General features: G+C 36.5%; 1 protein-coding gene across 9 annotated transcripts in view; it reads right to left on the bottom strand.

Moving 5' to 3' along the window:
* CDC27 (cell division cycle 27) overlaps positions 1 to 24,399 on the bottom strand; it is a 73,463-nt gene that overhangs the window by 39,063 nt on the left and 10,001 nt on the right. For 5 of the 9 annotated variants that reach the window (XM_045489283.1, XM_045489282.1, XM_045489285.1 and 2 more), the window contains exons 2-8: positions 18,766 to 18,841; positions 8,714 to 8,861; positions 6,976 to 7,101; positions 2,526 to 2,623; positions 1,631 to 1,785; positions 1,321 to 1,532; positions 228 to 342 (exon numbers count right to left, since the gene is read on the bottom strand). In XM_045489283.1, coding sequence (XP_045345239.1) covers positions 228 to 342; positions 1,321 to 1,532; positions 1,631 to 1,785; positions 2,526 to 2,623; positions 6,976 to 7,101; positions 8,714 to 8,861; positions 18,766 to 18,841 — 930 coding nt within the window. The remainder of the gene's footprint in view (positions 1 to 227; positions 343 to 1,320; positions 1,533 to 1,630; positions 1,786 to 2,525; positions 2,624 to 6,975; positions 7,102 to 8,713; positions 8,862 to 18,765; positions 18,842 to 24,399) is intronic. The other 4 variants (XM_045489290.1, XM_045489287.1, XM_045489288.1 and 1 more) reach the window with 2 other exon arrangements.

The following is a 24,399-nucleotide window of genomic DNA, read 5'->3' as shown; positions in this document are numbered from 1 at the left end:
TATTCTTGTGAGTTATGATCTTACACAGACAAAGACCAATCAGCTTTGTATCTCCTGCTATAACCAGCAGCCTATGACAGTGATGACCTTCTTTCACATTTAGGTCAACAACTCTAAGGCAACAGTAAACTTATACAGTTAGATTCTCTCTGAGATTGCCTTTAACAGACTAGAATTTTAAACAAATTTCTTGCATCAGCATCAAAACTACTTTACACGGAAAATACCTTTTTTGAAGGGGCTCCAGTAGATGGCACGTCAATTACAGAAGATGTGTTAGTGTAGTTTTGTAAATAGGATCCATCTCCAGGACTTGGGGTTTCTAATGGCAAAATCCCAAAACTGAGAAGAGGTTGAAATCAAGGTGTCAAAAAGTCATCAAGGCATATATAAAGCAGCAGTATACTTAAATTAGAAGGTCTAAAAGGAAGAGAATGGCAAATCAGTCTTGGGGGCAGTGAGGATCTGAGGGGCAGATTTAAAATAAGCTGTGAATGTAGACTATTCCACCCACCATAACTAAAATTAAAAAAGAAAAAAAATCAAACAAGGAACTAAATTGAGCAGCAACTACTGATCTCAGGAGATTTATTGGAAATAAAGAAGAACAACTTTGTAAAAGTGAAGATCCAAATGACCAAATTATTTCAAATTCCTGGACTTTATGGGATTTAAACGACACTGTTACAGAGAGAGTGTCTCTAGAGATGCTGAATCCACACATGGATTCAGTGAGCTGTTAATGTCACGGTCATGCTGTTTTAGTTAGCTCTCCGCCCCGGGACCCAATTCCTAGCATCAGTTCTAGCACAGAATTTTTAATTTTGATACTTTTGGATATGTATCCTCTGGGCTGGATTTCTATATTTACACACATATACATATACGTCTAATAATTTTGACAAAATACTTCCTATTGATACATGTCAATTCTTCTGTGGTTTGGAAAACAGTACTTTAACAGTAACCACTGCTACCGCTCTGATGAGATCATAAGCATTCCAACATTCCAAAAGGTTCACTGCGATTCACTGACACACAGCCAAAAAGACAGTTATCTCTTAACGCATACACTAGCTGAAGAAGGCATATTTAAGGGTTTTAAATTTTCCAATATTTAACATTAAATTTTTATCACAGGTATTACATTTTTAACTTCATTTGCTGAAAACAGAATAGGTCTATTACTGACTTACTAAATGCTTCTATTTCCATAGAAATTTAGAAGTTGCTGTTCATATTAATTTATATTACTAATATGAATTATTACAAATCATTTAATATTATAGTACATTTTAAAGTATTTTTTGTTTGTCTTACCTTGGGGTTAATGGGCTAAGAGCAGCTGGTCCTCCTAATAAGCTTCGACCAGTTTTTGGTTTATTTTGAACCTGTTTAGATAATATGGAAGTTCCTGTTCCAAGAGGGACAGTATCTGGCGAAATTACAGCTGAATCAATATAAGACACTGAGGAATCTGTATTCAAGGAGTACTTTGAATTGGAAGATTCTAAATTCAGTCTGTTTAATTCCTGAAACAGAAAATTTCCACCATGTCATTTATGATACATTTAGTTCATTCTTTTTTGTTTTCCATAATATTTGAACACTAGGATAGGATTATACTTACAATTGTGTCCTGGGGTGTTTCTGTAAGAACGGTCTCGGGTTGTCTATGAGATAAACTATGATTAGATACTAGTGTTGTGCAAGAGCTGGGCAGACAGTTGCTAAAGTTCTGTAAAGATGTTAATTTAAATGTTTGGTCAGGATCTGGCTTTTCACCTATGAAGGGAAAAAAAAATGTATGCCTCTGAGGAAATGACAATTAACATCTTTTTAAGTATGCATATATCAGTGGAAATAAGGCCTCACCCAGAGTTTTAAAAGTTCTCCTGTTTCAGCTAATCAAATTTACTTCCCCAAAGCCCACCTATCAATTTATTACAAAAATTTCACATAAAGCTGTAAATTTAGGAAATAAACTATAATAACACTACTTTAAATATAATAAATCATAGGAAAATGCAGATTTCTGTGCTTTTTTAAAGCAGAAAGCAACTAGATCTCATTTTGCTCCAGGTAAGGAGAGATGGTGCAGAACTGAAACCCAACAGACATCACAGTCAAGTTAGAAGCACTGCCATGGATACGTCCACGAGGTTTTAAAATGATCCTCATGCATTCTAAGAGCACACATACTAAGACACTCTTCCCCCATGTTGTCCAGGTCTTATTTACATAACAGTTTCTGCTCCAGGAATTCTATTAGTTTCTTTCCTTATCCAGAAAGCTATTTTGCCTAGTGTTATACTCACAATACAACTCATTCTAGAGGACACAAGGCCACATCAGTCCTTAAACATGATTCTATTACCTTATTTCTTGTTCTCAACTTAACAGCCTTTAGCTTTGAAAAATGTTTTTCTTGTGAATAATTTGTATCACTCTCCGAGAATTAAGGAGCTGAGACAAAAAAGAAGAGGAAGCGGGGAACCCTCCCCTAGTCACCTCTACAAACCTACCTATTTCACATAATGATTCAAAGGGGGACCAGAGGAAAGGATTTAAACTAAGGCTCTTTTGGTAACATTCTGATCCTTTGGCAAGCCGATCTGTCTTGCTGTAAAGACAAACACATATATTAGACAAGCTGCACAACCCAAAACATCATAAAGAATTTTTTGGTACAAAAAATTAGGTAACTCCTATATGTGTATTTGTACACACACATACAAGTTCTGAGAGTACTCTTCTTGACACATTCCCTAAATTACTAATTTCCCCTTCTCACCACTCTCTAATCTATTATTTAGGGCAGTTTGAGTCAAAAGTCTGGTGAAAGCAAGCAGAACATGAATTGAACGGAATGCTAGCAAAATCAATTATCATTGCCTTCTTGAGTATTAGAATTGCTTTTAATTTGCTGTCAGAATCTAGAATTACTTAAGGAGATATGGACAATATCCAAATATTTCAGTCTTATGCTTAATTTTTAATGTAATATCCCAATGGTAATTTTGAAAGTGACTTAAATGCTTTAAATATAGTATATTTAAATGATCAGGCTTTCTAATGAAGTGGAGGTGGTAGCTCTTTAAAAATAATTTTTTTTTTAAAGATTTTATTTTTAAGTAATCTCTGTACCCAAAGGAGGGCTTGAACTCACAACCCTGAGATCAAGAGTTGCATGTTCTGCCAACTGAGCCAGCCAGGTACCCCGAGGTGGTAGCTCTTAATGAAAAAAATGTTCTAAAGAATTGGGGTGAAAAAATTATCAGATGGTACTGGGAAGAAACAGGTTAATCTAAGAACCAGACTTACCACCAGTTGTGTCCTAAACAGAAGTCTCATGAGCTATTATAGACAAAAAGATCAATAAGCTGTCTACCAAAATACTGGAGTTAAAAAAGATATCTTAACAAGCTACAGCTGCAAAACCACAACAGCTATGTATCCAGATTACTGGGTGCAATTTTGGTCACAAGACAGGCAAATGATGGCTGAAATGAAAAGCCAGTCTTTGGAGTAGAGTTTTCCCCCAGTGGATATTTAACCTTTAATATTTATAATGAATAAAAATAACCCATCCTTATCCTTTTTTTAAAAAAATATAGTTTTAAGTTTATGAGAGAGGGAGACCATGAGTGGGGAAGAGGCAGAGAGAGACTGAGAGAGAGAATCCTAAGCAGGTTCCATACTGAAAGCACAGAGCCCAACAGGGGCTTGAACTCATGAACTGTGAGATCGTGACCTGAGCCAAAGTTGGATGTTCAACTAACAGCCACCCAGGCACCTCCCTCATTCTTTTAAAGAAGGGGAAAACCCTTCTTCATGGTTAGGGACTGATTCAACTCTACCTTCAAAACTTTTATATTTTTAAATGTTTATTTATTTTGAGAGAGAGTGTGCATGCATGCACATGTGTGTATGAGTGGGGGAGGGAGAAAGAGGGAGAGAGAATCCCAAGTGGGCTCCACACTGTCAGCACAGAGCTGGAAGCAGGGCTCGATCCCACAAACTGTGAGATCCTGACCAAGCCGAATCAGGAGTCTGATGCTTAACTGACTGAGCCACCCAGGCGCCCAGCTCCTCTAAAACTTTTATTAATCTTGCTTAAAAAATTTTTTTAATGTTTATTTAGAGAGAGTGCATGAGGGGGGAGAGGCAGAGAGAGAGAGAGAGCGAGAATCCAAAGGAAGCTCTGCGGTATCAATGCACAGCCCATCATGGGGCTTGATCTCATGAACTGTGAGATTATAACCTGAGCTGAAATCAAGAGTTGGACACTCAACCAAGAGAGGCACCCAGGCACCCCTAAAATAATTAGTAATACATAATAGTATTTTTGTGATTTTAATACTTTATTTTATTAAACTTTATTTTAAAATAATTTTAGACTCACATACAAGTTGAAAAAAAATAAGAGTTCCCATGTACCCTACATCCAACTTCCCTCAATGACAACATCTGATACAACCATAGCATAATTATCAAAACTGGGAAATTGACAATAGCATAATATTGTAAACTAAACCACAGACTTTATTTGGGTTTCAGCAGTTTTTACACGCACTCATTTATGTATGGTTTTATGAAATTTCATCACACGTATAGATTTGTGTAACCATTACCACAATCAAGATATAGACAGAACTGTTCCAACAGCCCAGAGAAACTCCACAGCTGCCTCTGCACAGCCACATTCTTGCCTCAACTCTCCCCTCTGACAACCACTGATCTGTCCCTATCGTAATTTTATCATTATCTATGTGTTTTTTTTTAATTTTTTTAATGTTTATTTATTTTTGAGAGAGAGAGACAGACAGACCATGAGCAGGGGAGGGGCAGAGAGAGGGAGAGACACAGAATCTGAAGCAGGCTCCAGGCTCCGAGCTGTCAGCACAGAGCCCAACACGGGGATCGAACTCACGAACTGTGAGATCATGACCTGAGCCAAAGTCAGACACTCAACTGATTGAGCCACCCAGGGACCCCTATCATATCTATGTTTAATGAGAAATTCTATTGGTCTGCATCCTCACCAGTATGTGGTACTGTTTTTTTGTTTTTTTTTTTAATTTTTTATTTGAGAGAGAGAGAGACAGAGGCAGAGAGAAAGAGAGAGCATTAGCAAGAGGGGAAGAGGGGCAGAGGGAGAGAGAGAGAATCTTAAGCAGGTTCCACGCTCAGTGCAGAGCCTGACGTGGGCCTCCATTCCATGACCCCAGGATCATGACCTGAACTGAAATCAAGAGTCAGATGCTCAACAGACTGAGGCACCCAGGCTCCCCTGTCCGTTCTTATTTTAGCCATTTTAACAAGCACGTAGTGGTTTCTAATGGTGTTTTTTATTAGCCTTTCCGTAACAGCTAAGGATCTGGTACAACTTTTCATGTGCTTACTTACCATCCATATATCCTCTTTGGTGAAGTAGCCATTCAAATATTTCACCCACAGTCTAATTCCTTAGGTTTTAATTTTATTATTGAGAAATCAAGAAACAAAACTGTTTCTACCAAGTTTTTCCTACTTAGCATCTTACACTCCTTCTTAACTAGGTAGAACTGATTATTCCCTCCATTGGATAAAATACTGCTCAATTTTTTTCTTTTTTTTAAAAGAGAATGGGAGTGTGGGCTTGGGGTGGGGGGAGGGGGAAGGGGTTAGATAGAGAATCTTAAGCAAGCTCCATACCCACAGGGCTCCATCTCAGGACCCTGAGATCATGACCTGAGCCAAAATCAAGAGTCTGATGCTCAACTGGCTGAGCCCCCCAGGTGTCCTCTGCTTAAATTTTATCACAGCATTTTTATTGTGATGATAAAAACTTACAAACTTTTGTTTACTGCTTCTCTCGTATTCTATTATAAACCTTTGAGGGCAGGGACTGTGAGTGATTTATCTTTACATCTCCAGGACCAAGTACTATGTTTAGCCACAAAGGGAGGATGGACCTCAAAGTTTCTCAAATAAATGATAAAAAGAATCATAGTTGCATGAACTAAATTCATTACTCCATGTCTTTTTATTAAGACAAATGAAGATACTGCTATTGTACCTTTATTTACTCCTGTTCTCAAAAGAGTGATGTCATATGAAAATGAGTCCCCAAATTCAGGCAAATAATTTATTCTGTACAAAAAGACATTTTTGAGGTTTTTAAAAAACTACTATTCAAACTAGCCTCGATTTATCTTAAAACAGGTGCTTTCCTAATTCTTCACACAAGCAATCCTCAACCAATTCTCCTACAACATGTAACAGGTGACATTTACACAGGCGATGCACTCCCATGTGTGGATGAACAATTCCCGTTACCTGATTACATCTCCACCCTCTACTCCCCAACCAAGGAGTATTTCAGACTAAAAATGAGTGCGAACAATATTATAGTGATAACTTTGAATTCACTCTCCCTTGCTTTCAAAACACTAAACTTAAGTAAGTGTAGAGAAATTTTAAATACATTTCAAATGATTTGCAGATCACTGTTATTTCAACAACCATCGTGGAAATTTCTTAGGACATGCCTCCAAATTAGTATGGCAAACCAGATGGGAACTGCTATGCTTTATTACTGAAATTTATCTTCAAGCCTTGTTCTAAGGAGCCGAGGTGATATTTAATATTAGAGAAAAAACTTCACTCATTTCTTCTTTTTCCTCAGTGGATCACATGAAGATATTCTCCTCACCCAAGGTGGAAAAAACCTCCTATGTGCACTCAAATATTAGGTAGTGCTGCTGTAGCTATCATCATTAAAGCAAAGCAGATAGTGACAAATGGGATCAACATCTCCACGACTTTATAAGTTTAATAAGGTCACAGAACTAAAAGACTGTACTCTTCAGCCAAGTGCTATTTGATAAACACAGAAAGTGTAAGTTTTTTTTTTTTTTTTTTTTTTTTTTAACCACAAAGAATTCTACCACTGGAAACAATTTTCTGGTAGTGTGAATCATTGTTACTTACCAATATACATGTCCCAACAATGAAAGAGTAAAGCAAGCTGAATCACCAAACTCAGTAACAATATCATCATGGCTTTTCTGCTTATTAAACACTCCACCAGATAAGATCTGTTCCCCTTCTGCAAGCCTTTAAAACACAAATTTACAGATTAAAAAAAGTCAACATAGAAAGTACTGTGTGTAAAGACATCCTTCACTACCAATGTACATCCAAATATGGGGATAGATAAAGTACAAAGTCCATGGCACCTTTAGAACAGCAATAGCCATGTATTTAGAATCATTTGGAAGACTGGGAATTTATGGTCTTAAAATTCCAGTCTTGCCTTTAAGAACAGAACCAGTTAAATTCAGTCCCTATATGTACAAATGTAGTGTGAGCAACATACACATTACTCATGTCAAAAGAAATGGAAAGTCTTTATACTGGGGGAAAATGTGTACGGCTGTTCATTAACAGACGTAGTGGTCCTTTTTATTTAGTTCTGTAATTCCTTGAAATAGGAATTTGCAAGAGAATTTAATAACACTAATTAGATGTTAGTGAAAAACTGCATACTTAATGGTCTCACTCGTTTTTAGGTTTATAAAAGAAACCCGAATAGCACTTCATCTCTTTTTATTTACCAATTATGTTTTCTTGATATAGAAAATCACAAGTGTTTCCCAAAGGAAAAAAAAAAATACTTGACTTCACTATATATTTTTAGCATATCAGAGTTTATAATGGTATCTCTTTTAAAGTTTTTTCCAAATCATCATGTGGAAAATACTCTAGTAAGTTTACACAGCATATCCTAAACATTAAAGGTGATATCTATATTTCTTCTACGGTCAGTGGGACTTTTAAAAAACCATGAATACTTGTAAATGAGATAAGAATGTCCAAGGTAAGAATTGGCTTAAGAAACTAGCAAATTAAATATATTTTTAGGAAGTTAGCATTAAACCTTCGGAGTAAAAATAATTCAATAACAAATGTTTCAGAAATTTTATAGATATTTTAGCTAGTTTTTTAATTTAAGTCATCAGTTAGACACTGGACAAATACAATAATCATTATTGGTCTGTGGAGACTTCAGGAGGCTCATTTGTGTCCTCTCGCTATAAACCTACCAACTACATTCACAAACACACTTCTGCGATTATCTATTTATCTAGTCCCTTTTAGCATCATTCCATCTCTTACAGCACAGAACAGAGTTTAACAGAAGATAACTACCTATATCTCTACCTGCCTCCAGATTCAGAATAGGGACAGCTGACATGTTTAATTGTAATGTTCAAAAGAAGTGCTCTCCTGAACCTGCCCCCTCGCTTCAAAGGGGTAGGACAGAGTAGTCTGGAAAGCCAAATAACTACACAACTACCTAGACATAATGAAGCATTAATCTCAGGTGAACAGGTAAGGAGGTTTTTCAGGCGTATTCCAATTGAAAGCAAAGGAAAGGAAATAACACTTGGGATAATTTTGGGAAATGACAGGAATTAGTTACAACTTAAGTTTCCCCAGAGTTAAATTCTATTATTTATTACCATAACAATGAAATCTCTCCATAACAAAAGTGATAATGCCACAGGCAACAGTATAAACATTTTAAGTTACTGAAATAGACAAATTGCTACTACCAAAAAAGAGGGGAGAAAGGGAGTCAAGAGTTTAATCTATCAAAAGGATTTTATCCAAAATTCTACAGTGTAAGTAAACAATATTAGATAGAAAAGATTTAAAAACTTACTTGCTGAGATCAACACAACATTTTGCAAGCAGGTATTTACACTGCGGTGTAGTACAACTGTGTCCTTTCAAGAGTCTATATGCTTTATATGCCTTTCCTGAGCGGTAATAACAGGTTGCCAATAAAAACAAGGCTTCCTCTGAGTGTACTAAGAGCACATATGAAAAAAAATGGCTATTATTCAGTATGTTGAATGGTAATCACTGTTTATCTGGCAATAAACAAGTTTAGCAACAAAAAATTAGTCATGTTATTTAATATAAAACAATCATTTATTAATCCAAATTTGAATTGAGAAATACTTTACTGACAGAAATCTTAGTTCCCCAAGTCCTGATTACCTTCTTCTTACAAAGAACCAAGGAAGTAATACAATGAAGACAGTCATGGTATTTTCTGTAAATCCTTAACAAAAGTTCGCACTTGTGTGCACACCCGCACACTCACACCTACCTTTAAATAGACTACCAGTAAACGGTCTTGTTTTTTTGTAGTATTTTTCTAACAGACTCTTTGAGAGAACAGATGTCCAATTTCATGAGAAAGGTGCACTCAGGGTTGCAAAGCTAATTACCAATCTGAGATTACTTTCTACATTAAAAAAGGACCAGATTTTAAAAAACAAAAAACACTTCTTTCTAACACCAAATGTATACTAAATTACACTCAAGATAATTTAAGACAGAAGAAAAATTCTAAATTGTGAATACCCACAGCATTTAAACCACTCAATCGACAGACTTAACACTTCTACGGCAACGACAATTATACTGCCTTGCAGTGGCAGGAGCTGAATTATTCAATCTGTCCCCTGGTCTCCATACTAGGAAGGAAATGCCCCTTCTGTCCTAGTAAATGAAATGTGGCATTTTCCCCTTTATTTACTCTCTCCCAAACTGACCATCACTTCACTTCTATCCTTGCAATCTCCCAACCAATCCAGGTGAGAGTCTAGAGAGGCCAACAACAAAGGAGATAGAAAGAAAGCAGGAAAATCACAAATCAGTGCTTCTAAAAATGGGTTCAGTAATAATCTCAGTGGGTTGAGGGGTGTTCTAAGCCAGTGGTTCTAAAAGTGTGGCTGGCCCCTCTACCAGCACGGCATGACTTGGAGCTTGTTAGAAATTCTTAGCTTCAACAGAGACACACTGAATCAGTAATTCTGGGAGTGAGGACCCGTGGTCTTGCGTTGTAACAAACGCTTCAGGCAATTCTGATGCATGATAAAGTTTGAGAATCACTGTTCTGAAGTACAAGATAAACTTGCCACATCTTAAAAAGTTAACTTCACCCAAAGCTTGGGATAAAAAATTGTTAACTTCATTCAAAGTTTAGGATAAAAAAGTAGGTAATTTGAAAGATTACTCTTACACAGATTTCTGGGTCATATATATGTATATGCAAGCAAAAACAGAACCCTTCTTCTCTGGTCCATCTTAAGATTTTTCATGAAACTCTAGTATAAAAAAACAATATGCAATGAATGATATGGAGTAAATGATCAGGAACTTTGGCACACACGTTAATGGGGTGTACATAGTATTAATGCTTCAGAAGCAAAAGGAATGAATAGGGAGCTCTACTGTAGGGGGAGCAAACTTTTAATTTCACTGAACTGTAAGTGCTAATTCACACAAATTAGAAAGTGTGATTTCTTTTTGATCTCGCGATAAAGGCCTTGATTCTGGTCACTTTATAAATTAAGTTTTTTAAAAACTCATTGATTATACCAAAAAGCAATGGTTCCCCAAACCTAGTTAAACTTTTAGCCATAACAATGCTTTATCAAATGTTTTGTTTACAAATACTTGTTTATGCATAGGTCCATTTTCACTGCTTTAAAATTCCCTAATAACATAAAAGTACCAAATACTCTGTGTGTGTGTGTGTGTGCACGATTTTAGTGTGTAACTGCAATTACCTTTTTGAAGCGTGATACCTTAAAATCTACAAGTTCAAATGGGAATATGGATTGGAAGGCTGAGCACGCCTTAAGATTAATGGACGTGTAAGATATTGATGTAAATCTGGAACAACTTGAAGGGTTGTAAAAGACATAGACACGGGTGGTTTTTGAGGCTCTCCAGAAATAACTTGACAGTCCTAAATACAACCAGTGGGCCAGTAGTAAGGAGTTATAATAAAGCTAAGCTGCAGAGACTTTCAACAAATAGATTTTGTCTGGAACAATAACTCCAACCGATTGATCGTGGCTGCCTCGAGTGCTAAATTCAGAAAGATTCTAAGGCTGATCATGGCTTAGGTAGTAAGTGTGCAGAGATCAAAGCAACAGGACCTAGAAATGTCTCCATGACATCCTTTTATTTACCATCCTTTACTTAGAGCCTTAATTAAAATATGTGATTGGGAATTAGAAGGCCCATAATTTATTTTATAATCAGGAATAAAGTGAGAATTGACTCCAGTCACTCTTAACATAATATTGAGGAATCAATCATGTATTAATTAAAGTATGGTACTTCCATATGGTGAAACACTCACCATAGTCGTCCAAAAAAAAAAGACACATATTTCCAGAACACACTATTAAGTGAAAACAACAACAACAACAAAAAACCCCAAACGAAGTTGTAGAATGATGCTGAAGTCCCTCTTCTTACAAACAGGCTAGGCTTCAAAAACGAAAGGTCATTTCATAGAAGTCCAAAATAGTTAGGAGAGATTTAAGCTTGCATCTTTCAGATACATTTCCATCAAATAGGAAGGTGAATTAGTCTTTCAATGCTTTCAAGTCAGACAGACACCTCTTCTTCGTGTTGACTTACAATGTAAATGAGCAGACTTCCAAAATGGACCAGTTCTGGCAAGACTTAAAAGTTTGGTGAGGTGAGGGTTCTTGGTCTTGATAAACTCTACAATTATCGTCGAGAACTGCTTACAGGTTAAAGTACTCTGCCTGCTGCCTTGTCAAGAATTCTGATATTGTTAAGTATTTGAAGGGCATAGAATCTATGAAATCATCTATGATTTGTGACACACTTCATCCTGATTATCTTCTAAGTTTGTTTGTTTGTTTGTTTATTTAGAGAGTGCACGCACAAGAAGGGGAGGGGCAGTGAGAGAGGGAGAGAGAATCCCAGGCAGGCTCTTTGCTGTCAGCATGGAGCCTGATGTGGGGCTTGATCCCATGAACTATGAGATCATGACCTGAGCCAAAATCAAGGGTCAGACGCCCAGCTGACTGAGCCACCCAGGCACCCCTTAAGTTCTGTTTTTAAAAAATATTTTAATTTACTTTTTAAAAGTAAGCTCTACACCCAACGTGGGGCTTGAATTCAAAACCCCAAAATCAAGAGTTGCATGTCCTGAGCCAGCCAGGCACCCCAATCATCTAAGTTCTTAAATCAAAGAAAGGCAGTACAGCACATGCATTTAGGAGTACAACACTACTAAATTTACAATACCTGAATAATCATTGGATAGTAATGTGGGTTACACATATATGACAATGAGCCACAAGCTCAAATAATTCCATTTCATCACTAACTTTTCTTTTGCGAAGGATTTCAACTGCCTGGATCCTATGCTTTTCAGATGCAGCATGATTCATTCCATCCTTGAGAATCATTTCTTTTGTTGAATACCTCATCTACATACACAACTTCAGTATTTTAATACTATTGCCACTTTTTATTTTCTCTACATTTGTTTACATCCTAAATTGCAATATTAACTGGTTTTGTCTTTATTGTATATTATAGGATTAAAATGTTTTAAAATACTTTGAAACTGTGCTTAGAGTAAATATACCACAGGTAAGAGGGCTGGAGGAAATTTTAAAAAGGTTCCTTAGTGTTTGAAGGTGGAAAGTGGTCACACATAAGGAGAAAGCAGATCATGCAGGGCTCTGGAAGCGATCTAAAGATTTAGGGATAAATCCTTATAGCAACTAGACATCTCCAAAGCATTTTAAGAAGGAAAGTAAAGAGAATGGGTTGATTTGGGAAGGGGAAAGGGAAGAGGCAGGGAAGAGTAGATATGGGAAAAGCAGTTAGGAAGCTTTTTTAGTAAGAGATAGCAATGTCTTAGATTAGCGTGGGAACATTACAAGTCCAGGCTTACACGCATTGAGTTTGATGTCTGTGATGTTTGTGTGAAACAGCTAAGTTAATGCAATGAAACATTTGAGTCTCGAATAAAAAAAAGTTTGTTCGAAGACCTGAGTCTTAATCACTAACACATTAAAAAAGCATCATCCTTTTTACTGGCAAGCATTTAACTTTGACAGTAAAAGGTTAGGCTGATGGACCAGACATCCTTTTGATACCCTCCCCTCCTCGCTCCACCCCCATATAATAAACTGACTGAAATTTTTAGGAACCAGATATATTTATTAAATTTTCCAATAATGGCCTACAAGTGAAACACTACGCCATATCATTAGTAGTACTCTGGACATTTCCCCTCAATGATGCCCTTAATATAACCTGATAAACAATTTTTTCTAAAAAAAAGTTGCCATTTTTATTCACATATTTCTGTGAGTCTAGGCTCTCGGTATCCTGGCTAAGACAGAGAAGAGAAACAGATGCTGAACCTTTTACTCTGGTTCACTTCTCTTCAACTGAACCCAATTTACTGAAACTGATATACCCAGTACAATGTCTACATCTGGGCCCATTAATCGTTAAGACAGGTAGAAAACTGGTGAATAATTTTACAGTAACTTAAATATGTTCATATTGAAAAATAAACATTTTGTAGCGTGGGATGCAAAATCTACATCAAGATAGAACACTAGATTTCAAGCAATTGGGAGCTTTGCCCTAGGACCCTCAGAATAACTTAGGGAATACATGTTGATACAATGTCTTCAGCTACTTCTTCTTCCTTGCTTTTCACCAGTTACAACTGCCACTCCCATGCAGTCTCACAGATAGCAATTCTTCATCTTTCCCCAGAGGTCCTGGGTACTTCGTTAAAAAATATAATGTACACAAAACTTACAACCGGTTAATTTTCTGAACATAAATAAATCACCTCTCTCTAAGGACCTACCATATTTATTGTATTAATGTATTCTTTGCCCATATAATCTAAGACTGTTTCTATTTTTTCCTAACCACCCATTTCTATTCATTCTCAACAGTTAAATACATTTAATAGCAATTAAAAACCTTAGATATTGCAGTACTACATGCTATCTATTAGGGCAAAGGGGAAAGCTGAATCTATATTGTGTGTCAATTAGCAATGGAGAAAACCTTTGATCAAGGAGATCAGGTATGGCAGTGGGAAGGAAAAGGAGGTGAAGGGGATATGGAGGGAGGTGATATGATTAGGAGTTTTTCCAAACAGCAAGGCTCGATTCACTATGCATTGTGAAATCAATTTGGTGAATTTCAACCTGCATTAAAACAACAATAATAACACTCAGAGAAAATATCAAAGTACATCATATGTAAGAAGAGTAAAAAAAAAAAAATCTGAAAAGCCACCGTAATAGAATATGCTAGGGGAAAGGAACTTGTAAAGGACTTCCTACGTGCCAAAACCACAGATTATTATAGTTAGTGCTGAAAACTATCCTGTTAAGTAGGTATCTCTCTTCCCAAGTTAAAGATGAGGAAAATTAGGCTCAGAGTAACTTCTTACCGAAGATCAAATGGCTAATGAACATCGGAGCTGACATTATACACCACCTGGCTTATAGCACAGTCTTAGGTGGTCTAACTATGGAATTCTTAGGAGAAAGACAAATGGGTGACAAAGAACTAGTGAAATTGAGAAATTACTTCAAGAATTTGGCTTTCAATCCATCTACTTCGTTAGCCTCATGCACCATAGGGTGTCCTTCTCTAAAACACAGGAGCTACTGCTAGTGGCATTAGGACGCCACTGAGCAAAAGGGCACCAGGTTACATGTAACATACCAATTCTCATCAACTATTACTGTCAGCCAGCAACACTGTGTTAATAAGAATTATGAGGCTGGTTCAACAGGAACAAGTAGTATGATGGATTAGTAATGTCTATTATGGGTCAGACTGGCCTGTATTTGCTGCTACCCTTGGTAAAGTGGAATCAGAAAGATCTACCACTTACTGCCTGTGAACACTGCTCTCCGTTTCTTCATTTCTAAAATGGCAATAGTAATGTCTATTTTATAGGATTATTGAAAACTAAGTAAGAAATTAAGTATTAGAGTACCTAGTACATAATAAGAGATTAATAAATGTTCTTTAGAAGTTACTGTTGTCATTGGTATTGAACTAGGATAGTATCTGCTCCCATAAAATTTTCCCTCATAGAAATTAGAGTTCAACAGAGTGGTTAAGTTCAACAGTTAACCCTTGAACAATGAGGGGGTCAGAGGCACCTACCCTGCAGAGTCAAAAATCTGCAGTAATTTTTGACTTCCCCAAAACTTAACTACTAAAAGCCTACTGTTGGGGTGCCTGGGTGGCTCACCTGGTTAAGCATCACTCTTGATTTTGCCTCAGGTCATGATCTCTGTGGTTCCTGAGTTCAAGTCCCAAGTTGGGCTCTGAGCTGTCAGCATGGAGCCTGCTTGGGATATTCTCTCTCTCTCTCTCTCTCTCTCTCTCTCTCTTTCTCTCTCTCTCTCTCTCTCCCCACTCCTCTTTTTGCCCCTCCCCTGCTCATGTTCTCTTTCTCTCTCTCAAAATGCTATTAACAAAATCATAAGAGGGGCACCTGGGTAGCTCAGTTGGTTAAGCGTCTGACTTCAGCTCAGGTCATGATCTCACAGTTTGTGAGTTTGAGCCCTGCATTGGGCTTTGTGCTGACAGCCTGGAGCCTGGAGCTTGCCCCGAATTCCGGATCTTCCTCTCTCTCTGCCCCTCCCCCGTTTTCTCTCTCTCAAAAATAAACATTAAAATAATTTTAAAAAAAGGGGAAAATCATAAGGAAGAGAAAATACACTTATGGTACTATATTGTATTAAAAGTCTGCATTCGAATAGACTCACATGGTTCCAATCTGTGTTGTTCAAGGGTCAACTGTATGTTGAGAGAAACTAACACTTACTGAACAACTTTCCAAGTGTCAAGCACTGTATCAAACACAGAAAGTGGATTAAACAGCTTTATCCAGATTCATCTGGAACCCTGCCCCAATTCTATGGGAAAACCTACTTGTTTGAATTTGAAACCACTAACTCACAATCTTTTAGAGCCTAACTATAATAAACTAGAAACTGCCAATCCTTTAATAAGCAAATACAAAAAAGAAAGTATGACAGCAAAACATGAGGGTTGCATAGGTATCAATGAAAATATATGTCAGTAGGTTTTGCATGATACACCTTGCTTTTAAAATATCGAGTAGAGTAGGGCAATCTATTGCATTATTTTCTTTCTAAGCTTCTCTCACCTTCTAAATCCTTTCACTGGGACCTCAGACTCCTGTTCCACACACAGATCCTCCCCACTTTCTTTACTGAATTTCCAGTCTCTCTTGAAGGACCTGACAGCACTCTCAAAGTGATGCTATTTCCCTCATATCCCACTTACATCAGAATCAAGGTAAGGTTTCCTCTTTGCTTTGTAAAACCATTTCCAAGCATTACTCTTTGCCTGTTGGTGAAACTCCCTGCTCCTGAGTTCATACCTTCTCCTCATAACTCTCAGCTACTAAATGCAGGACATTCTGCTTCATTAATGGAAAAATTCTGCACCTGATTCATGGTCTTCCGCTCCCATGTTATTCCCCCACATCTCCCAATTCAACCTCATCTAGATTTCTGGCACTTCTCTGAATCTCATCCACCAATATTCTTCTGTGTTAACTTTCCTATAGTTTACATTTCCTGGTCCATATCTTGTCTGTATTTTTAATGTTCTTATCCCTTGTCCTTTCTGGTGACACATGCCTGGCAAATCCCTAAGATCTACTTTCTTATGCTTGCAGTTAGGTTACTAAGCACTTGCTACTAGAGTAAAATCATACAACTGATCAGAAAGGTTCCACTAGCAATTCATACACAAACATACAAAATACGCAAAAATAAAGCTCATCTACAACCACAAAAAAAATGGAAACTCTTGGCAAGTAATCCAGTGGGAACATACACAGAAAGTACAAAAACTGAATTAAGCAAACAAACACCTGAGTAAAAAGAAGGCAGCACTATTTCTTCTTGGGAAGGCTATCTATAGTAATTTAGAGAATTATATGTTTGCAGGTCAGCATTGATCAAAATCTTTGTGAAATTTCAAAGCAATAATAAAATAGACATAGAAAAATAAAGGATAAAAAAAGGGGAAAGACTTCTTATGAATGAATTGGAAAGAAAAAAATGATGGGCGATAGGCCTTATGAAATATTAAAATATAAAGTGTTAAAATGGTATGGGGGTGCCTGGGTGGCTCTGTGGATTGAGTGACAGACTCTTGATTTTGGCTCAGGTCATGATCCCAGGATAGTAGGATCAAGCCCCATGTTGGGCTCCATGCTAAGTGTGGAGCCTACTTGAGATTCTCTCTCTCTACCTCCCTCCCCCCCTCCCCGATTTGCACTCTGTCTCAAAAAAAAAAAAAAAAAAAAAAAAAAAGGCATGATATTGGATTAAAAACAGAAAATTAACTAATGGAAGAGAGGAGAAATTCTGGAGACAGAACAAAGTGTTGTTGTTTTTTTTTAAGTTTATTTATTTATTTTGAGAGACAGAGCAAGCATGAGCAAGGAAGGGGCAGAGAGAGAGGGAGACAGAGAATCCCAAGCAGGCTCCATGCTGTTGTGGAGCCTGACACAGCGCATGACCCCACAAACTGAGAGATCAAGACCTGAGCCAAAACCAAGAGACTGATGCTTAACTGACTGAGCCACCCAGGCACCCCAGAACAAAACATTTTTAAAAAATTTAATATAAAACCAAGTAAAACACCATGCGGGAGGGAAAAAAGCATTGTTTAATATACAATATTGAATAAATTAAGTAATAATACCATGATAAATTCTTTAAAGTTTTTTAACCATCAATAACCACATATTAATTGTAGTTGTACAAAGATGATTTTTCCACCTACTGAAGCAATAGAAGAAAGTATAAATGATAAAGCAGATGAGGTCAACTACATAAAAATTTTAAACATACCAATAGAATTAAGATTAAAAAGCAACAATCTGGGTCAAATAGACAATAAAGATATACCTCATAGAACTAGGAATAAATTTAAAACAAACACTTGAGAAAATACCCAGAATCCCTTGTAGTTATAAAAATGCAAGACAAAGTATTTCATAATTCTCAAGCAAGCAAAAATACATTAAATTGATCAAATCTAATACTGAAAGGATTATGAAGGAAGTCTTATGGTGTTGGTCACACCCCAGATTATTTTACCCTTCTCTCTGCTGGGTTATCAACTGGGGAAAAAGTAATTTGTTGTAGAACTGATCACCGTTTGACTTGTAAGTTCCATTCTAGAATAATATATAGCCCCACAAAACGACATATAAAAGAAAAAAAAAAAAAGCTGTACCTAATTGTCTGTATTAGCATCTTAGAAAGAGAATTACAAGAATTAATGACAGAAACAAAGCATACATTACCAGCACATGTTTATCGAACATTTATTACCATGCCAGAAGGCTGTGCCAAGTGCTTTAAATACATTATCTCATTTCACTCTTCAACGTTCTCAAGCGATTATCGTTAACTTTATTTTATAGATGAGAACTCTGAAATACTCAGACACTGAATGACTGTCCAAGGTCTACAACTGCATAAGTGACAGGGTGAGGGTTTATACCAAAGCTATAGACTAAATTCATGCTCTTAGCTATAGAATATAGACTCTTTTAACAGAAAACCTAGACAAAATATCTAAAGATTGGAAAATGATTAAGTAAACCATAGTGTAAAACCTGAAACAACTCTACAGTTATTAAAAGTAGCACATAAGGGAGATAACAGATGCAAGGAAAAGTTTTTATGAACTAGTACCAATCATAAAGAAACAACAAAAGCAATCCCCAGAATCTTGTTATATTGAAGTCATAGGAAAGGACAGAATTCCATTTATTTTATTCCTTTATTGTTTTATAGAAATGAACAGATTACAAACCTTCTGCATACAGTCGTTCTGCAAGAAAAACTGCATCTCGGTAAGCATAGTGGTTTAGTGCTTGCCATATAGCAGCCTGAAAGTAGAGGGAAAAGAACATAAGTACACAAATATACAGTTTCAAAGTAACGCCTAGCGAGCCTGACATATTGTAATCAAATCAATGACCCTAATTTAAGTAATAAAACAAAACCTCAATGTCCATAGTGCAAACTCCATGGCATGTTACACAAGGCTCTTCACAGTATGGCTCCTAACAAACCTGAATTTACTCACTCAATTCTCCATGGACATTTAGGCCTCTGTGCCTTTTTGTACTTCCTCTTCCCCCACAGAGGAATGGAGGCTCCCTCACATACCTCCTTTTACAAATTGCTCATCCCTACAGACCCAGCTTAATTAACATCTACTTCATGAAGGTTTCCTGGCTGATTCCTAACCTTTTTTTTTTTTTTTTTTTGGTAAACATATCTCTTCTAGTGGCGCACTCATATTTTGTTACAGTTACATGTTTATGGGTCTGCCCACCCCACTAAACTACACTGCTCTAAACTAACAACGGTATTTTAAACAATTTTTCACGATATGCGTGAAATGTCATCCTCCACAAAAACTTCCCCACCTATTTTTTAAAATTTTTATTAAAAATTAAAATAAATAAATAGTCTATTTTAGTGATTGTCCTAGGTTTACAATACACATTTTTAAATTATCTGAATTTAAATGCAAATAACGTTATACAGAGCCACATGTAGTATAAAATCCTTGTAAAAGTACATAATCAATTCTTCTCTTCCACCCCCTGTGCTAGGTTTGTCATATATTTCAGTTTTCTATATAAAAGCAAAATACTTGAATACAAATTTTGTTTTAAAAAGTGGTTACTTGGGGCGCCTGGGTGGCGCAGTCGGTTAAGCGTCCGACTCCAGCCAGGTCACGATCTCGCGGTCCGTGAGTTCGAGCCCCGCATCAGGCTCTGGGCTGATGGCTCAGAGCCTGGAGCCTGTTTCCGATTCTGTGTCTCCCTCTCTCTCTGCCCCTCCCCCGTTCATGCTCTGTCTCTCTCTGTCCCAAAAATAAATAAACGTTGAAAAAAAAATAAATAAAAAGTGGTTACTTCTTACAACAATAAAAAAATGAGAAAAATGTAAAAAAAATTAAAAAAAAATTTTTATTTGAGTGTGTGTACTAATGAGTTGGGGAGAGGGACATGGGGTTGGGGGGAGAGGGAGGGAGACAGAAAGAGAATCCCAAGCAGCCTCCATGCTCTGACCCAGATCACGAGATCATGACCTGGGGTGAAATCAAGAGTCAGCCACTTAACTGACAGAGACATCCAGATGCCTCTCCGCCTATGACCTTTAAAGCAACCCTATTCTCACCCACCCAAGGAAGCATATTGGGAGACAAATGAACAAACTATAATAGCACTAATCTTTAATCTAGGTGAATGTATTTTTCTTTTTCTAAAGTTATAAAACATAGCTATAAAGTATATAACAGCTAGAATGACATTTTAATTAATAATAAATGAAAACATTTAGACCCATGTACTCACTCTCCAGCTCAAGAAATAGATATTACCAATATATTTGAAGCCCTCTCCCACAGGTGCTCATCAGTCACATAACCTCTCTGAAACCACCACTCTGAATTTTGTTAATCTTCAGGTTTTCTTTACAATTTTTATACATTTGTATGTATCATCCTTAAGCAATGCAACACTTTTCCCTGTTTCTGAATTTTTAAATAAATACAAGCATGTTGTATATATTATGCTATAATTTGCTTGGAAATCCAATATTTAAAAAATTCATTCTCAATCTGTGTAGAATTCATTCATTTTGATTGCAGAATAAATAATATTTCCATTGTAAAAATACATCAAAATGCATTTTATCTATTTACAGTATATGAACATTTGGGTTATTTCTAGTTTTTTTCCAGTTATAATAATGCTGCAAAGAACATTCTTATATTTATCTCTTAGGGTACCTATTTAAGAATCTCTCCAAATTGGGATATATACTTAAGAATGAAATTATGGGGTTGTTGAGTTCATGTTCATACACAGGTTCATCTTTACTAGGTAATACAAATCATTTTCAAAGTGTGGGTTTAATTTACACTCCTACCAAAAACATATGACTACTCATTATTCCACATCTTTGTCTACACTATGTACTATAAAAAATTTTTTTGTTTATTGACTGATTGATTGTAATCTCTACCCCTCTCTCTATGTGGGGCTTGAACTCATGACCTTGACATCGAGTTGCAGGCTCTAATGATAGCCAGCCAGGTGCCCCCCAATTTCTTATTTTTACCAGTCTGACAGATGTAAAATGCTTATCTAGTGCCTTTAATTTGCATTTCTCTGAATATTAAAATGAGTTCAATGTGTTCAATAGTAATTTATTTCACGTTTATTGGTCTTCTGGCAAATGCCAATTCATGTGTCATTCATTTTTCTGTTAGATGATTTACCTTTTCTTACTATTTTATCCAGAATTTTTGAGAGCATTAAACCAGAGAGGTTTTTTGTTGTTGTTGTTGAAGTTTTAGTATATCATATAACACTAATTTTAAGTCTGTTATATAAATTATGTATCTGTAAATTATGTGTTTACATATATTTATGTTTTGCCTAGCATTTTTAGGAGCACAACACCATAGGAGTTTCTTTTAATCTTTCTGGGTTTCTTTTTAACTTCTGGTCTATCACAAGATATAAAAGTCACCAATTGATTAAAAAAATCATCAACTCACAAACTGAGATATCTTACAAGTGATCATGATACAACAGTGTTTATTTTTAGCCATGTATACAGCTCATAATTTGTTGAACAGTTTAATAGTTACAATAAAACCAGCATGGTGGGATTACCTAATGAAACCACTAGCTAACACTGTAACAGTAAAGCTAGATTACATTGTAACAAGTGATTAATATGCCTTGGCTATAGTATAATCTCAAATATTTGAATGAAAAAGCAAATGTTTACTAATTTCTATGAGTATTATTAACTATAATTTTTTATATTCAAAGTCCTAGTAGTAGTTGATGACTTACTTAGCCCAAGGGTGTAGTTTTCTATTTTCTCATGGGGTCTCTGGAGCCTCTTGTTTAAACTTACTTTCTATACAGTCTAAATTTTTTAAAGTCTCAGGACTGTCTAATCTGACCATTTCCATCCAGGCACAAGGGAAAGGAAAAAGGTGGGAATTTGAATTTAATTTAAATTAATAATCTATACTATCACAGGCAGCATTTTTCCCTCTAACGTTACCGTTCTTAATCCAGTCATTTCCTACCACTTTGAGAACTATCTAAAACTGCTATTCAAAGTGTGGTCCTTGGAGCAACAATACTAATATCTTCTGGAAGTTTTCTGGAAGTGTGGAATCTCAGACCCAATCCTAAACTTACTAAATCAGAATCAGCATTATAACAAGATCCCGGGTGATTTATATGCGTATTAAAGTTTGAAAAGGACTGATCTAAAAAAGATTTATTCTAATTAAAAATATCCCTGCTCAGCAGATTCCCCAAAGTCAAAGAGGCTGTCTCATCTGTTAATTCAAGATGTTATGAATAAAATACTTTCTAATCCTTCAGGCCATGGCCCTTAGCTTTAAAAGAAAGGCTTGAGTTACTCAAGTTCCAAAACCTCTTGTTTGTAGGTCTTCATGTTCCTTCTTGACCCTAATCCATTTCTTATACCTAATAAAACAGCCTACATATTAATAGAAATGAATCACAATATCATCTCCTTTCATAATCCACCCAAATTAGTTGCACTACAAAGAAATCTCCCTCTGGTCTAAAACGTACCATCTCATTCTCCCTCAAAGATTTTCAGAAGTAGTCGGCATAACCAAAGGATCCCAACAGTATACATAAAAAATAAGAGAAATCCTAGAATTTTCAGATACTTATAGACTCTGTACTGAAGATAATTTGCTGTCCCAAAGCCTGACTGACTACCCCTACTCATAATTTCCAGAAGGCAAAGGGGTTCATGCAATTGTAATTTTGCCACACTTCAGTTCTCTGCTGGCTGCCACATATGCTTGTTTCCATATGAATTAATCACACAGTGCCCCTCAATCTCATAGAAAGGAATACTTAAAAAACTGAAATATCATACTACACTAAAAAAAACTCATTAGCAATTGGAGGGTCCTCTCTATTACTTGGGAAGCAAAATAGATGGGAAGAGAAAAAAGAGAAGGCCGTGAATACCAATGGGATTTGCAAAGGAGCGCTGTTATATCACTGTATGATTCTTCCCCAGTCAGAGCCACCTAAATAAAGAAGATACCAAAGACAAGCTGTGCTGAAACAGCCAGAACCCCCAATAAAAATGTTGCATATTGCTGCTAACAATTCTTCCACGTACCATTAACCAAGGATCTGAGGTTCCTACTCCTTATTACTCCTTGACTTTATTTCTGGTAACATTTGCCTGTGATGGGTATCAACAACAGCCTCAGCTATTTAGAGGACAAAGGTAGACTATGATTGTGTGAGGAAATTTTTTTTTTTTTTTTTTTTTTTACTGATTCCAGCATGACTTACTATGACTGAAAACCAATGGTGGGGGAGGAGGGTAGTGGTGTCTTTTTTAACTTTTCTGAACCGGAGAGTTCTAGTACTCATTCATTCAATAAATACTCATTGAGTACCAATTATGTGCCAGGCACTGAAGCCTCTATCTACAGTAATTAACAGATAGTTTCTGTTCTCATGGAGTACCTTTTAGAGCTACTCCTGTCTAGATCAGTGGCTACCAATCCTTGCTTGACAATGCTCTACCTCAAACCCACTGCATCACAATCCCTGGAAGCTGGGACTGAGTTTAGATCTCTTTACTTTGAAACCTTTTCACTGGTAAGCATTCAGGGCTCAGAATCATTCTTCTACTTTTCTAGGTAAGTAGCTCTCCTTCCTTTTACAGAACCCTCTTATGTAAAAACTTATAAAAGCTATGGACCTCTTTTCCAGAAAAAAGCACATGTACATATATATACAGAAAATCTGTGTACAATGTTAGGGGTTCACAGAAATCCTGGTTCATTAAGTGTCACTGGTCCAGCTGATGAGAGACAGTATTAGAGCCTGATACATCATAGGTTTCTATAAATAGTTGTAGAATTGAATTAAATACTTAAAAGGAAGGAGAAGACAAGTTACTGAGCTAGAAAGGTACTTTCCTCCGCACACGCCAGGGTCCTCCACCAGGGGCACCGCTGCAGCCAGGAGTAGGAGAGGTGCTCCTTGTAGTTTGAAACGCAAAACAACTTTATCACACAAGGTCAAGGATGTTGGGTTGAGTGTAGATGAAATAATGAATGTATTGGTAAATCAATCTGGGTACATTATCGATTTAAGCAATTTGAATGGGCTGGTTACTGTCTAACCATCATTTATAGAACTGCACCTAAAGAACAGTATCTAGAATCTTTCCCTTCTTTTCTAGTCCCATTCTGTTAACAATCTTCTTTCAACTCTTAGCCTTCTACGTGGTCTTCCTGCCTGTAAGCTGTAGGTAATCCATTCTGTCCCAGAGTTACATTCTTCAAACATAAATATCATCACTGCTAAACGATGATAGCTCTCGAGAGACCTGG

The sequence above is a fragment of the Leopardus geoffroyi genome, chromosome E1 (assembly GCF_018350155.1).
Source record: "Leopardus geoffroyi isolate Oge1 chromosome E1, O.geoffroyi_Oge1_pat1.0, whole genome shotgun sequence".
NCBI classification, from domain to species: domain Eukaryota; kingdom Metazoa; phylum Chordata; class Mammalia; order Carnivora; family Felidae; genus Leopardus; species Leopardus geoffroyi.
This window is presented reverse-complemented; position numbering and strand designations above follow the sequence as displayed.